This window comes from Clarias gariepinus, chromosome 1, assembly GCF_024256425.1.
Source record: "Clarias gariepinus isolate MV-2021 ecotype Netherlands chromosome 1, CGAR_prim_01v2, whole genome shotgun sequence".
In the NCBI taxonomy this organism is placed as follows: Eukaryota; Metazoa; Chordata; class Actinopteri; order Siluriformes; family Clariidae; genus Clarias; species Clarias gariepinus.
Genome location: NC_071100.1, coordinates 51321404 through 51338061, shown reverse-complemented (window position 1 = coordinate 51338061; position 16658 = coordinate 51321404). Strand labels below are relative to the sequence as shown.

Below are 16658 nucleotides of genomic sequence, written 5' to 3'. Positions count from 1 at the left end.
AATCCTTGATGCAGACCCACCTCCACTTTAAACTCTAACATACTTCTCTGCCACTCCAGACTTCCGCATACAATACCACAGCTCCTCTCTTGGCACCCTGTCATACGCTTTCTCTAAATCCACAAAGACACAATGCAACTCCCTGTTACCTTCTCTGTACTTCTCCATCAGCATCCTCAAAGCAAATACTGCATCAGTTGTACTCTTTCTAGGCATGAAACCATATTGCTGCTCACAAATGCTCACCTCTGCCCTTCACCTAGCTTCCACTACTCTTTCCCAAAGCTTCATTGTCTGGCTTATCAACTTTATTCCTCTGTAGTTGCCACAGCTCTGCACATCCCTGCCTTGTTCTTAAAGATTAGCACTTATATACTTCTTCTCTATTCCTCTGCACAACATTCTTCCTTTTTCAACTTCCACCACTTTGTCCTCTGCTCTGCCTTTGTCCTCTTTACCTTCCTCACCAACAGGGTCATTTTACACACCACTATTCTGTGTTGTCTGGCTACACTTTCCCCTACCAATACTTTGCAGTCACTGATCTCCTTCAGATTACAACGTTGACAAAAGATGTAGTCCATCTTATGCCATCTGTCACCCTATGTTCCTGCCTCTTGTAGAAGAAAGTATTTACTACTGCCATTTCCATCCTCTTTGCAGAGTCCACCACCCTCTGTCCTTCTACAGTACGTTACTGTCCTAAAGACCAAACCTGCCCATCACATTCTCATCACCTCTGTTCCCTTCTCTAACATGTCCATTAAAATCTGCGCCAATCACCACTCTCTCACTTCTTGTGATGCTCTGCAAACAAACTCCAAAAAAAATGTCTTCTCTTTTAAATCACATCCTACCTGTGGAGCATAACCACTAAAAACATTACACATCACACCATCAATTTTCAGCTTCAGACTCATCAACCTATAAGATACTCTTTTTACCTCCAGAACATTCCTTACAAACTCCTCTTACAGAATAACTCCTACTCTATTTCTTTTTCCATCCACACCATGGTAAAACAACTTGAACAGGGTTCAAGCTTCTAGCCTTGCTGTCTTTCCACCTGGTCTCCTGGACACACAGTATATCCACCTTCCTTCTTTGCATCATGCCAACCAAATCTCTTCCCTTTCCTGTCATAGTCCCAATATTTAAAGTCCCTACTGTCACTCCTAAACTCTTGCCTTTCCTCTTCTCATTCTGCCTATGAACACTCCTTCCTCCTCTCCCTTTTTTGCGTCCTGTAGGTCAACAGCACTTCCGACCCATCTGGTACGGAAGTCCTCTTAGTGATTTGACTCATTTGATTTGGCAAATGTTTAAGTCAGATGCCCTTCCTGCCACATCCCTCTGCATTTATCCAGACTCGGGATTGGCACAAGAAGACACAGGATTGTGCCCCCCAGTGGTTGCATTATACTGTAGTGTAGCATGCTATAGTGTATTGTAGTATACTGTAATGTACTATATAAGTGCAGCATACTGTATTGTAGTATAGTGTTCTGTAGAGTACAGTGGAACCTCGGATTACGAGCGTAATTTGTTCCGGAAGCGGGCTCATATTCCAAAACACTTGTAAATCAAAACACATTTTCCCATAAGAAATAATGGAAATTAAAATTATTAATTCCACAGCCCAAAAAAAAAACTACATAAAAATAATTAACACAAAATATAAAGTAAAAATCAAATTAACCTGCATGTTAAAAATAAATCCCGACCAATAAGTGTTTCCATTTATGCGCACAGGCACTGTGTGTGTGTGTGTTTTTCTCTCTCCTGCGCTGCTGAGTGTGTGTTATGTGTGTGCGCGAGCGTAATTTGACACCGTGCTGGTTGTGTGTGAGTGAAGCATCTCCTCTCTGTTTCACACACACACACACACACACACACGCACACACACAAACACATTAAAGGCGAGAGAGAGAGCGAGAGAGAGTGTGTGAACCGGCACAGTGTCAAATTACGCGCGCGCGCACACATAACACACACTCTGCAGCGCAAGAGAAAGAAAAACACACACACATACACACACTCAAACACTGACACACAGTAAAGGCGAGAGAGAAAAAGAGCGTGTGTGTGTGTGTGTGTGTGTGTGAAAACCGGCGGTGTCAAATTATGCGCGCACACACATAACACACACACTCTGCAGCGCAAGAGAAAGAAAAACACACACACACACACACACACACACACGGATTGATTATACCAGTAAGAGACGAGCACTAAGACCCAGCAGGGGAGACAAATACCCGCAGCGCCAGAGAGAGAAAAACCGTTGGCTCAGTTGTGATGACGCGACGCTCGGTGTCAAAACAAGCAGCGCACGCGTTACACATGATACTCGGAGCTCGTAAACCACGACAACGCTCGTTTAAGTCAAAATTTATTAAAAATCTTTGCTCGTCTTCCGGAACACTCGTAAACAGTGTAACTCGTGATCCGAGGTTCCACTGTATAATATATTGTAGTGCAATGTACTGTAATGTAGTGTAGCATACTGTAGTGTTGTGTATTTTAGTATACAGTAGTTTACTGGAGCATACTATTGTACTGTAGTCTACTGTATAGTAGTGTAGCTTATTATAGTGTATTGTGTACTGTTTAACTGCGTAGTGTAGTGTACTGTAGCATGTTGTAGGGTACTGTAGCGTACTGTACTACACTGTATTCTAGTGTACTCTTTCATACAGTTTACCGTAGAGTTTTATTAAACAGAATAAGGCAGGCAGGAGCTGTATGCTGGAAACCGTTAGTCACACCGAGCGGATGAACTCACGACAGAACCTGGGCTTGAGAGATCACTCTCACTCAACTCATGGTTCTTTAGCATTAACTACAGCATTAAGGTGAGGTCACTGAGGAATCATCTGTCACTGAGGAATCAACCAGGAGTGTGTTAGATCTTGGCTCTGGAGTGTGTGAGAATGAAACTAAGTGTGCTACTGGTAGCTCCCTAACACATAGTGTATGCACAAAGATTCACCTCTTAGAGCTTTGGTGAAAAATTCGATATTCTCTGATTTCCAACAATTTCACACTGTGTGAGAGAGATCGAGACAAACAGCGATGAACTTAGTTTCATTTTTATCCGCTATTAAAACATCTTTAAACAGGAAGCAAGAAACCAGTCTAAAGCAGAAAGACATACATGAGCTACATCATGTCAGCATGCAATAACAAAACCTTGAAAAAAGCTGTGTGGAGCAGTGCTTGTGAAAGCACAATAAACAAGTGAAAATGAGACACAGACGGGGATCAGGATTTAGAGCGAAATACATTTATGAACAACACCCTTTTCCTGTATAGCCCCTGAGGTGTGGACATAAGTAAGGTTTATATGTGTGACTGGGGCAGCAACAATTCTGATGACCACAGAAAGAGAAATATGCACAACTACATCGCCTGGGGACTCAAACATACACACAGTACACATAAGAACACAAAGATACCTGGGAAAACTCCAGCCTTAGCTAGGTACTTTGGGAAATAATACAGTAGATAAAATGCCATTACACTGTCTGTTTGAGGAATTGCTTTTTCACAGCAGAAGGACCAGAACACCATGAGTGCCCTTACTTCCTGGTACCTAGATATATCACATAGTGAGGTGTCTCTTACTTCTACCAGTACCACATGCTGTGTGCTAAGAACAAGAACAAGGATGACTGCAATACTTCCTGCTGGTTAAAAAAAATGGAAAGTGGTTATAGCCCAAGCTATAATTCAGGTAAAAAGACAGGAGCAACCACCACCACTATAACGCAAAATAAACAGAATAAAACAAAGAAAAGAAATTATAACAACCAAGAATACTAATACTTTTACACAGAAAAAGCTTGGCACGCACAAATAAGACACATATTTAAAAAGAATGTACCCTTTATAATCGTAGTACAGGAAACAAACCTTACATTCCTGCAGTAACCTGGGATATTGGTGATGCACCAATTGGCGCATTCTCGCTACTGAAGTGCCAATCTGTGCCAGCTACTGGATTGCTAGGTTATTGGGGAAAGTTGTTGCGCTTATGCCTCTCCCATTGTTCTGTGCGTAAGAAGGATGGCTGTTAGTTCTGTGTTGATTACAGACAGCTGAGCAGCAAATCTCAAAAAGATGCCTTTCCCGCCACATGTAGAGGAAACTTTAGATGCCTTGTCTGTGTCTCAGCGGTTTTCTATAACTTAACTAGCAGATACAATTAAGTGCCAGGAAATGGACGAGATTGTCCAAAGACTGCTTTCTGCGCACACTTTTTAATTGTTTGATATACATTGATCAGTTGATATTGATCGGAATATATTCCCCTAAGGTCGTGCAATGCTTCAAGCATTCAATAGAGAAGATGATTGTGGGGATCAGCAGTTACAGTCTCTTTTGTTGTTGTACTTAGATGACATTATTGTGATCTCTTTTAATGGGGATGATCATGTGAGCAAGGCGAAGGTTTGCAGGCGAAGATAGACAAATGCTGTTTCTTCCGGGCTGAGGTCCGGAACTTGAAACATCTTATTTCTCTTGACAGCATACTGATCCCAAGAAGGTTTCTGCAGTCACAAAATGGCCTCTTTTCTACAGTGCCTTGCAAAAGTATTTATTGTGTTCCGTTTGAACTTACAGCCACAAATGTAAATATTTTTATTGGAATTTTATGTGATAGACCAACACAACATGGAAGGAAAGCCCAGGTTTTTCGGTGTCTAATTTAAAGTGTTAGTAAAAGGTGCACCTGAGTTCAAGATTGTCCTTAGTTGTGTGTGTGTGTGTGTGTGTGTGTCTTCCTTTACCTACAGGGTCCAGGTTTGATTCGCACCTCAGGGTTATTTATGTTAATATACAGTATTACCGTAACTTCTTGGGTCCCTGCGTTCTCACATGGAGACATCACTTTTCCGGGTTCGCTGCACCTTTTGTCCTCATTAGTAGACACTTTATATCGTCATTTAATGGTAGTAAAAGCACAACACACTGATTGGTAGAAACACAAGATGGTGTCAAACTCAGTTTTCTGTTTAAAGACAATGCTTAAACTGTATACTTATTGGGTCATACTAATCCCAAATATATAGGAACAATAAAAAATACATGTGACATTAAAGCTCAGGTCTTAAGATGGTAAGATATTTTACCATAATATTACCAATGTTATAATAATGACAGAAAGAGTAACCGGAAAAAAGGACAAGAAAGGAGAAAGTGTTTTTTCTGTATGTTTATTAACACAGCGGTGCCTCAGCATATCAATTTAATTTGTCCTGGAGGTGAATTCTTCTGGTGAAATTTTGTATTGTGAAATACATCTGCAGAGGGAAAAAGCTCTCGTCTCTTCTACGATGCAAGTTTATATACTTTACATGACACATCTTTAACATCTTTAACATCCTGTTCCCACCAACACAATACTCCCATACATCTGTCCTGTTTCTAATGAGACATAATGGTCCCATACATGCAGGGCTGGACTGGGACACAATTTCAGGCCGGGAAATCCCACACCAACCCAGCCCATCGTATGCACCCAAATACATTTAGAAAACACAGACAGCCTTAACTTTTACTTCTATACAGCTCTGAAAAAAAAATTACATAAAAAATGTTATAAAAAAATAAACAGTTTAAGCGTTAGTGAGAATAACGCTAGATCATGCAGTATTTGCAAAGCTTTAATAACTTAAATAAAACAAAATGCAAATAATTTGTAAACAAAATATGTTAATGCTTTCATTAAATAACATTAAAAAATGAGTTTTTAGTAGAATAACCCCGATTTGAATTTAAAGCTTTCATGTGTTTTGGCTCTCCAACAGTTTTCACATTCCTGTTCAGTAACTTTATTCCACATATTGCAAAGAGGCAGCTCAGCTTTGATTGATGGTTTGTGACCATCCATCATCCTCTTAATGGCATTACAGAAGTTTTCTGTTGTAAATTGCAGTGGTCACTTTTTTTTTCCAGAGCTTATATAATATGCATTTATTTGAAGTTCAATTGAAAAAAAAAACTTGCAAAGTAAAACTACAGTTATTTACAGATGAATCTGACTGCACTTGAAGCCCAAACCTGAGTCCTCCTGGTGCTCCAGGTGCAAAAGTCTGGCGTTCCATAGGATAATCCTTTCCTCTTTGCCCGTCCAGCAGCGTCTTCAGGCTTCAGAGAGATGAGATGCCATTCATAAGTTTACTAAAGAATGTAGTGCAAACGATCCTGATGTCTTGCCATCGACAAAACTGAGGAAACACATTGCCAACATGTCCAGAGTTAAACCTGGAAGCCGACCTATTAGCAGAGGCCATTACATCTGTGTTCGCCGAGAGTACTACAGCGGCCTGAAGGAACACTACAGCTGATGGCCATGGAGAGGGGTACCCGAAATGATTTAAAAAGAAAAAAATAGATAAAATTCCAATAAACCCAGAGTCAAAAGTTAATGATATACTGTTTGCTCTGAAAGTATTGGACCCTTTTCAGCAAGGCCCTTTCATTTGTTTTTGCTATACAGTAAAGTCCTTTGGATTTTAGATCAAATTATTACTTTGGGAAAGTAGGTTACTAACATTTATATCTAGATGTGTTAAACTAGAACAACATAATGGCACTTTACTGGACAGACCACCCAGTTTTAAGATTAACAAAAGTATTGAGTCAGGAAAGCTTAAAGTAAATAACAGTCTATATTGGTTGCAATATATTTTCCCTGCTTGGAGTAACTTGGAAACCCTTGTCCTCTGAATACTTAGAGTGAACACCACAATTCTCTAAAGAAAAAGGAAAACAAGTTGTCTTCCAATATTTAAAGGTTCAGTCCTGTTTATGAAAGTAATTCAATTAAATCATTACAGCTTAGATTAAAAGCATATAATTATTAATTAATTTATGTGTGATGGATTATTTTGCTAGTTTTCAAAGATAGGATATAGTCAACATAGTCTTTGAAATAAAATGAAGAAGTTCTAAATTATGTTAAACCGTATAATATACCTGATATGGTCTTGCTTTATTACACAAAGTAGACAGAGACTGACACATCAAGTAGTGAGGAGGACGAGAAGGATTCTTCTGCTGATGAAGCCAAACAACCATCAAGTGATGCCACTGATAAAACAAAGAGGAACAGTCTAATAGGACAGACTGCTGTTTTTACTTTTATGTTACTTCTTGTCCTTGTAAAATTACTTTCAGCTCTGTCAGGAAAATGGACTACAGATAAGGTAAATGCTGTTAAAAACCACCTGATGTAATTCATCAATATGTGCCAGGTTCCTGGTAGTACAGAAGCTCATTGCATTCACAAAAGAAAAAAGAAATCACAGGACTCATGTCATAATAATGACTTAATAATTATAAATAATATAATTATGAGATCCTGATACTGGTAGATGTTAATGTCATTGGGTAATTTGGATGATATTATCATTAGTATATCAACACTGCAAAGGTATCTAAAGTGCTCAGATATATTCTCTGATATAGATCTCTTATGAGATAATTACGTGAGCTGACTGCTCTCAGTTATCAGTATCTTACAAATATGCATTATAGCCGTGTCTTATCTGATTGTAAAACATTTCTCCACATTGTTCGCAATACCTACATTGTAGAAATACCAGAAAAATTTGGTGTTTTTTTTTCTGCTGGTCCTCAGAAGTTTGAAATACCTGAAATTGTCCCCACACTGTAGGAAAATGTCACACTGATGTATTAACTTTTTTTTTTTTTTAATCCAAAGTGATAGCTGCCTTTAGGGCTTCATTTCAAACTTGAAACTGTTGTCCATTTGCTCTAAAACCTTCTAGAAGTCCCACATCCCACATAGAGTCTCCACATCCAGGATCCAAAAACTGGTTCTACACACGCTAAAAGAATCACTGCTGTAATGTAAAAATAATCCAAATTAACCACTTTAACCACTTCACCTTTAAAAAGAATTGTGACAGAGCAGTGTTTCGGTTGTGTGTGTGTGTGTGTGTGTGTGTGTATGAAGGTGAGAAGGGAAGGGGCACACTGTCCAATGACACGCACATACACTAATTAAATCAGTGCCGTCTGACAGAGAGAGAACTTAGAACTTCAACCTTACTTAAAGCAACTTGCTTTTGCTTTACGCGCATGTGTGAAAGGCATCTTCCACAAACACAACCAGCAGGGGAGACGATTACCCACCGCAGTGTGAGAGAGAGAAAACCGTTGGCTCAGTTGTGATCACATGACGCTCAGCGTCAAAACAAGAAACACATGTGATACGTGATACTCGGTACTCGTAAACCAAGACTTGTTCGTTTTTCAAATTGAAATTAATTTTGCTGGTCTTGTGAAACACTTGCAAACTAGGTTACTCGCAATCCGAGGTTCCACTATACACTTATGTACTTCAGTTCTTGATAACAGAATAAAAAATAAAAGTTCTGTTGTGTTTTATGATCCAAGGCAAAAAAACGATCGACATTTACAGAAGACTCTTAGCCACAGTAAAAGAGTTGAAAGGAGTTCCTGGGAGGCCGTCGATCATGTGTCCAGTGTACTGAGGAAACGTTCTACCTTAATTGTGTCCAAGCACTAGTGAAACACAGGGATAAGTGCATTAGTGTATCAGGAAATTATATAGAGAAATAAAAGGAGTTTTTCCTTTTGTATCTCTGTTTCTGTTATTCTGTACAATCAGAAGTCCCAGTTTGATTCGAACGCCCTGCATAGTTTTCGAATGAAAGAGATTTGTGTTGGTGTGTGTCGTAACCTCCTGACTTTAATTTCTGTAATTTACTGCACCGTGTTATTAATAAGTAATGCTTATACTACAGTACACACACACACACACACACACACACACATTCATCACGAGTTTGGAGAGAAAAAGAGAGAGAGAGAGAGAGAGAGAAAGAGAGAGAGAGACCTAGGCAGCAGCTGCAGGTAAAAAACAGCATTTTTACATTTTTTATTAAAATTAACTGCTTTTTTTTTTATTAGTTTAAAGTCCAAATTAATTTAAGCCTCTCATGTTTGTGTTTATCTTTTATTTAAAGTGATGAAGTTCAGAGTGTGTTAAAGTGAGACGTTTAAATGTGAATTTTTTTGTTTAAATTTGTATTATTATTATTATTATTATTTTCCTTATATTATTATAATGAGGCCGAAGCTGTTATTATTTTAATAATAAAAAGTTAAAAAAATTAATAATAATACACATTTATATGAATAAAAGAAAGGTTTTGTCTGTATGAACTCACTCTTTTATTGATATCTTTACGTTTCATACACTGAAGGAGCAGAAACCAGATATTAATTAGAAAAGATAAAGTGAATATTTTGACTGGGATTAGTTCATATTTTCACTTTGGCTGAAATAACAGCGCTGAAGTGGTATAAGTGAATTTTAACACGCTGGAGTGGTTTTAAGACAAAACTTCATCTTTATCCTTTGATCTACTTTTTCCATTTCTCATCTGTGATTCACTCTCCGATTACCGAACAGGGAGTGTATTTGTCTGAGCACCAAAGAAGGACAACTTAGTGTAAACAAGGCGTAAGATACTCAACCTTACAGAATGGGATTTCTTTGTGTTAATAAGTTAGAAAGAGAGTTCTGCTGTACAGAGAGACACACAGACATGGACGTGGGCTTCAACCTCAAATAATAATAATAATAATAATAATAATAATAATCATAATAATAATAATAATAATATCACTGATTACATTAAAGATCAGATCAGATTATTATTAGATTTAACATTTTAACTGTTTCTACAAACTATTTTATTGTAAATGGTGGTTAATGGTAGCATCGAATATACTCAGGTATTATTATTATTATTATTATTATTATTATTTATTATTATGTAAACTGAGGCAGAACCTGTACTGTATTATGAGTTTTTTTTATTAAACCTATAATATAATTTGAATAAATCGGACTGTACTGAAGTGAGATCATTTCTCTGGAGCGGATCTTCTCTGGCGCAGTAACACTGCGTCTCCACATGGTGGCATTAGAGATAGATGTGTTAGAACATTAGTCCTGTGAGTACGGTGTGTTATACCTGCTGGCAGGTGTGTGTCTGTGTGTTCCAGGTGTGATGGAGGTACAGGTGTGTTTTGCGCTCTCACTGATCGCTTTGCTGGGCGTCGCCGATGCTCAGGTTCCTCACTGGGGGGCGTGTCCCGAACCGAGCACTCAGCCCGCCTTCAACCTCAAACGGGTACCGGGGTGACTTCCACACCTTCACTACCACACCATGTCCTCAGCTACCAATCCTCACTCTGACTGTGTGTGTGTGTGTGTGTGTGTGTAGTTTATGGGTCGCTGGTTCGAGGTGGCGAGGCTCCCGGCGCAATTTGAGAAGGGCCGATGTATCGAGACGAACTTCACACTGACTTCTGAGAGCTCGGCTCTGGTCCAGAGCTCCGAGGTCCTGTAAGTGTGTGTGTGTGTGTGTGTATAAATAATGCGGTCTTTAATGGGACCCTGAGAGTCGACTTGTCTCACTGCTCTAGAAAAGGTGAAGTGAAGAGGATCGAAGGAACCGCTGTGGTCGATGACCAGAAGAACCCGGCTAAACTGGGCATCAGCTTTTCCTACGGTAACACACACACAGTCATGTTCAAAAGTTTGTACCCCCTCTCTTTTTATTCTATGTCATCTGATCATAGCGTGTCTCAGTGTTCAACAAATACAACCTCAACTGAACAACACTGTGACATTTATTTAACAACAATGAAGCTTCTTACTGCTTCCACAGGATTTAGGAGCTCTATAAATACTGAGGTTTTGACAGTTTGCTGGTCTGGAGCGTTCAGGTGTGTGCTAAAGGAAAATGGAAGGACAATCATTTCCTCATTTGCAGCCTTTTTTAGCCTTTACCCGCTGTAATTTATCTACTTCACCGAACACCGTTTATAAATGCAAATTATTTATATTTTTATTATTAAATAATTAAAATTAAAAATTTTATTTATAAATTAAGTTAGTTATATATAAATTATTATTATTATTTATTATAAGTGCAACGCTCAAAAAACCCCAAGAGCCACATCTCAGACCGTACAGCCCTCACATGTTACATGTTAAAGTTCATGGCGGCACAATTAGAAGAAGACTGAACAACATGAAGGGTTTGTTTGGAAGAGTTGCCAAGAGAAAGTCTCATCTGTCTAAAAATAACACAAACACGAGTGATGTTCACAAAACAACATCTGAACAAACCACAAAGCTTCTGGAACAATGTCCTGAGGACAGATGAGATCAAATTGGAGTTGTTCTCCCCAAAGCACCCTGATGGAAACAACTAAACAGCATTTTAGAAGAAACACCTCATACCCACTATCAAGCACAGCGGGGGAGGGGTGATGATCGGGGCTTGTTTTTGCAGCCACAGGACCTGGACACCCTGCAATCACTAAGTCGACCATGAACTCTGGAGACAAATGTGAGGACATCTGTCTGACATCTAAAGCCTGGTTGATATCGGGTCATGAAACAGGACAAAGATCTGAAGCACAGCAGTAACTCCACATCAGAACAGATGAAACATAAAAGAATTAAGGTTTTGGAACGGTCCAAAGTCCAGACCTCCAGGTCCAAAGTGGCGAGACCTTAAGAGAGCTGAGCAGAAACCAACGCCCAAAAACCTCAAGGAACTGAATCAATGTTGTGGAAGAACTAGGCCAGAACAATGTGAGAGAGACTGATAAAGTCATACAGGAAGCCATTAATTAGTGGTGCTTGCAAAGCATCACTATTGTTATCTTGTTAGTGGTGCTTGCAAAGCATCACTATTGTTATCTTGCAAAATTCTTCCGTACAAAAGTTTGGCGCGTAACTAGTCCCGCACCGTTTGTCATAGACCCATGAGTGAGGTGTCAAATCGTGCAGCTTATACGGGAATGGGGTGCTATGACTTTTATAAGGGGTGGGCGGTTAATTGCCCCCGCAGGGGGCAATTAACCGGCCAAAAAATCCCATAGACTTAACATTGAGGCCAACTTTGACGGATTGTAGCGCAGAGAGTGAAATTTGTAGAAACGTCAGATTTACCACATTTGAAGAGGATTGCAGCCTGTGTCAGATGATACCCCGCACAGGGGAATAACTTCGACCCCCGGGGCAAGAGAGGTCCCCAAAGTTGCCCCATAGAATTTGAATGGGGATTTTGGCGACTTTGCCCATTGACTTATAATGGGAATTTTAAAAAATTACTAGTGCCGCACCGTTCGTCGTAGACCCATGAATGAGGTGTCAACCCGTGCGGCTTATTCGGGAGTAGGTTGTTTGACTGTTTGAAGGGGTGGGTGGTTAATTGCCCCCGCAGGGGGCAATTAACCACCCACAGACTTAACACTGACAACAACTTTGACTGAGTCCCGCACCGTTCGTCGTAGACCCACGAATGAGGTGTCAAACCGTGCGGCTTATTCGGGAGTAGGGTGCTCTGACTTTTTGATGGGGGGGGTGTTTAATTGCCCCCGCTGGGGGAAATTAACCACCCACAGACTTAACATTGAGACCAACTTTGACCGAGTACCATGAGTGAGGTGTCGAACTGTGCGGCCCATTTTCGGGAACAGGGTGCTGTGACTTTTCTGAGGGGTGGGTGGTTAATTGCCCCCGCAGGGGGCAATTAACCGCCCACAGACTTAACACTGAGAACAACTTTGACTGAGTCTTGCACCGTTCGTCGTGGACCCATGAATGAGGTGTCAAACCGTGCGGCTTATTCGGGAGTAGGGTGCTCTGACTGTTCGAAGGGGTGGGTGGTTAATTGCCCCCGCAGGGGGCAATTACCCACCCACAGACTTAACATTGAGACCAACTTTGACTGAGTCCCATGAGTGAGGTGTCAAACCGTGCGGCCCATCTTCGGGAACGGGGTGCTGTGACTTTTCTAAGGGGTGGGTGGTTAATTGCCCCGCAGGGGGCAATTAACCACCTACAGACTTAACATTGATTTAACTGTGGATCTGACTGTCGTAGAGACACTCTTTTGCATTTATCATCATGCTCATGAGCCACGCCCCCTAGCACCCTCATTAGCATGCTGTTAGCATGATGCTAACAAAATTAGCATGTTTCTAGCTTTATGCTAATTTCATCAGCACATCGCTAGCATGATGCTAACGCTATTAGCATGTCGCTAGCATTATGCTAACTTTTCGCTAATCACATGTATAGAATGGTCCTAGCATCATGCTAGTGTAATTAGCATGATGTTTAGCTGATTAGCATGGTGCTAGCTTAATGCTAGCTGTATTAGCATGTTGCTATCAAGATCCCATTGTCGTAGAGATATGGAGGGTCAGAGTTTCGCCACGGCAAGCACCACTCACATTTTCTTCAGGAAATGTACCTCTCTAGTTCAAGTTATTGCTGCTAAAGGAGGATCTACGAGCTACTAAATCAGGGGGGTACTAACTATCGCACACATTTTAATGGCACGGTGTAAAAAAGGTTATATGTTGTTCCAGATCCTCAGTGTTTGTGTGTTTGTGTGTGTGTAGTTCTTCCCTACACTCCGTACTGGGTTCTCTACACGGATTACGTCAGCTCGGCCGTAGTCTACTCCTGCACTGATGTTCTCAGGATCTTCCACGTGGACTTGGCCTGGGTTCTGGGACGCAGCCGACGTCTCCCCGAGTCCACCGTCCTGCGCGCCAAGCAGATCCTCATGGAGAACCGCATCGACGTGAGCCGCATGATCGCCAGCCCGCAGGAGGACTGCGACCGAGCCGTGTAGACCCGGGCCGTGTTTCAGTCCTCTCTGTAGTTCAGGTTCCCTCATCCTGGTCCGTTTATTACACATCTGTATCTGTAACCATGATTCTAGAACTACATTGTTGGGTTCATCTGCCCAAATTTAGCTAGTATTGGTAACAAACACATAATATCAGCATCTCAATCACACACATGTCGAGCAGTCTATAGGTCGTAGATCTCCTGCACTGTGCTATGAGGTAGCTCTACAACCTGTGTATAGACTTTAAAGTTCTTTAAATGATAAAATGTTTATTCTAGAACTTGGGAACCAACATACAGAGGCCTTATTTGGTGCTGAGGAGCTTCTGCACAAGAACCACAACCAGGATGAACCTAGAGCCTTCACAGTGAGAATCAACCCTTAGCTACACTACGAGTGTTTATAGTTAATGTAGTCACATGATGTACGCGCTTTCTAACCCAATGAGCATGGCAGAAATTCAAAACACAATAAATTCCTCTAAACACCACCATGCTGTGTTTGTTTCTTTGTTCTTCTGAGGTGTTCTGCCCCCATGTGGCCTCTCAGAGAACTGCGGCTGGTCAAAATCTGGATCTTTCGAGGGTTAAAATTCACACATTAGTGAAATCTTTACTTTCTGAATAAACACGTCTTTGTGTATGAAACAAAAGTGACATTAGAACATATATTGTTAGTGTACTATATATTGTTAATATACATGTGGACATATTAAATTCCAGTTAAACGAGCTGTAATGTGATTAAATCCAGTAGAATCAGTCAGAGGATCACAGACAGGAAAGACAACAAGCATCGCTTAGAGGACGTTTATTTCAGTTTTTCAGGAGTTTAACACATGAGCGGAGTGTGTGTGTGTGTGTATGTGTGAGAGAGAGAGAAATACATAAGCAAGCAGAAATACAACACACACAACAGCAGAAAGCTCACAGCCTTTGGTTACACTATACTGTTTTATTATCTATATAGAGATTTAGGTTTTAATTCTTAATCTTTGTGAGTGTGTGTGTGGGGGGGGGGGTTGGGGCGGGGGTGCAGTTGTGGGACTTCAGCGAAACTGCAGAGGACTCACACGCAGCCCGATCACGTCCTTACCGATCTCAGTCACCTGCAGAGAGAGAGAGAGAGAGAGAGAGAGCACACAGGAGTGACATCACTGCAGACCCTCATTACAATAACCAATCAGAACTCATGTCTCAGAACAAACCCAAGAAAGACTCAAGAAAGCAAAAGAACAAGAGTGAAAAAACTAAACGATAAGAATGAGAAAGAAATGAAGGAAAGCACAAACAAAGGGGATAAAGGGAACGAACAGGACATAAAGAAAGGAGAAAGAAAATAAAAAAATTAAAATACGATAAAACTGAATAAAGAACCTTTAAAGAAAAGTAAAAAAAAAAGAAATAGTAAAAACAAGATAAAGACAGAAATGGGAAAATAAAAGAAAAAATAAGAAGAAAACAAAAAGAACAGTAAAGACGTAAAAAAGGAAACAGCAGGAATGGACAGAATGAACTGAAAAAAGAAAAAAAAATACAGAAAATAAAATAACTGGATAAAAAGAGAAAAATGAAACTTTTATTAAAGAAAGAAGAGAAATCTGATTTTGGATAAATAAAGAAAACATGAGAAACAGCTTAAAAGAACAAAAGCAGTGAGCGTGTATGTGTGTGTGTGAGCGTGTGTGTGTGTGTGTGTGTGTGTGTGTCACTGACCTGTGTGACCCTGCACACTTGCCCCTTGTAGGTGGGGCAGTAGCAGGCCCCGGACAGAGGGCACTTCTCCACGGGTCGTCCCCGGTACAGCGGGGTGAAGGAGGCGGCGCACAGGTCGAAGGGGTTGTGGGGGTCGTAGTTGAGCTGGTGGGTGTCGGTCAGGTTCTTCTCGCACGCTGCCAGGATCTTACGCGTCTGAAACAGAACCGGGTCACATGACACTGCGTCTCAACATCACACAAGTGGCAAAGCGAGCTGCGGTATAAACACACACACAATCTACTGATAGTGTTGTACAGGGTGCAGGATCTGCATCAGGGCTCACCTGCTGCGCCACCTCGGGTTTGGGTCCGAGCTCGAGCAGGCGGCGCGCGAACCCTGCGGCCATCTTAAAGTTCTTCAGCTTGAAGAAGAGATTGAGCGCCGTGCGCAACACCAGCACCATGTGGACCGGCTGCAGGTTACAGTGTGTGAAGTACGCCGCCATCTACACACACACACACACACACACACACACACACAATGTTCAGATACAGGGTAGAAAAAGATGGAGTGGGTGGGGCTTATTCCTCCGATGGTTATGACATCATCATTACCTCACACTGTCTCTTCTGCTGCTCCAGAGACTCTTTGGGAAGCTTCTTCCTCTCCGTCTCCATGGTGAGACCCACAATGTACTCCTTACAGATAGTGATCAACTGCTGGGCCTGACACACACACACACACACACAGGGTTAGAGGTCCACTAAAGAATGTAAAGATGGGGGCGTGTGGTGTTGGGCGGTGTTCAGGGGGGCGTTACCTCGGCGATCTCCTGCTTGTTATCGAGGACGAGCAGCGGGACGGACAGCAGGATGCTCCTGAACTTGTCGATGGCCTCGTCGAAGCGCCCCGCGGTGGTCATCTGGTAGCACTGCTGCAGGCGGGCGATGAGGTCACGCAGGTGCAGCCCCACGGCCGGGACTCCGCCCTTCTGCCCGTCTCGCTGCCTCCTGCCCTCGGCCGTGCCCGCGTCCCTCAGAGGGTGGGAGAAGAGGCAGGGCAGAGATGGGAGCCCCACGTAGGACACGCGCCCCCGCGAGAACGCCTGCATGAAGAGGGGCTTCAGCGGCTCGAAGCGGACCATGCCCACCTGATCGTGCAGCAGCTATAAAGGGCGGGGTCAGAAAGACGGAGAGTGAGTTCACATCGGTGCTGCAGGAGGGGGTGTGGTC

General features: G+C 41.6%; 2 protein-coding genes across 3 annotated transcripts in view; one reads left to right on the top strand and one right to left on the bottom strand.

The window, feature by feature from the left end:
• Nucleotides 1-16658, bottom strand: part of copa (COPI coat complex subunit alpha) — a 124139-nt gene that overhangs the window by 97652 nt on the left and 9829 nt on the right. Inside the window, exons 25-29 of one of the 2 annotated variants that reach the window (XM_053497480.1) lie at nucleotides 16247-16591; nucleotides 16041-16151; nucleotides 15770-15931; nucleotides 15445-15639; nucleotides 14771-14837 (exon numbers count right to left, since the gene is read on the bottom strand). In XM_053497480.1, the coding sequence (XP_053353455.1) occupies nucleotides 14778-14837; nucleotides 15445-15639; nucleotides 15770-15931; nucleotides 16041-16151; nucleotides 16247-16591 (873 nt within the window). In that variant the 3' untranslated portion in view covers nucleotides 14771-14777. Of the gene's footprint in view, nucleotides 1-14738; nucleotides 14838-15444; nucleotides 15640-15769; nucleotides 15932-16040; nucleotides 16152-16246; nucleotides 16592-16658 lie in introns of those variants that run through there. The other variant, XM_053497479.1, reaches the window with a different exon arrangement.
• On the top strand, nucleotides 10077-13826 carry apoda.1 (apolipoprotein Da, duplicate 1). The gene is made up of 4 exons (XM_053497508.1): nucleotides 10077-10199; nucleotides 10293-10414; nucleotides 10495-10580; nucleotides 13495-13826. Exons 1-4 carry the CDS (start codon nucleotides 10077-10079, stop codon nucleotides 13728-13730), a joined length of 567 nt encoding a protein of 188 aa, XP_053353483.1. The 3' UTR covers nucleotides 13731-13826.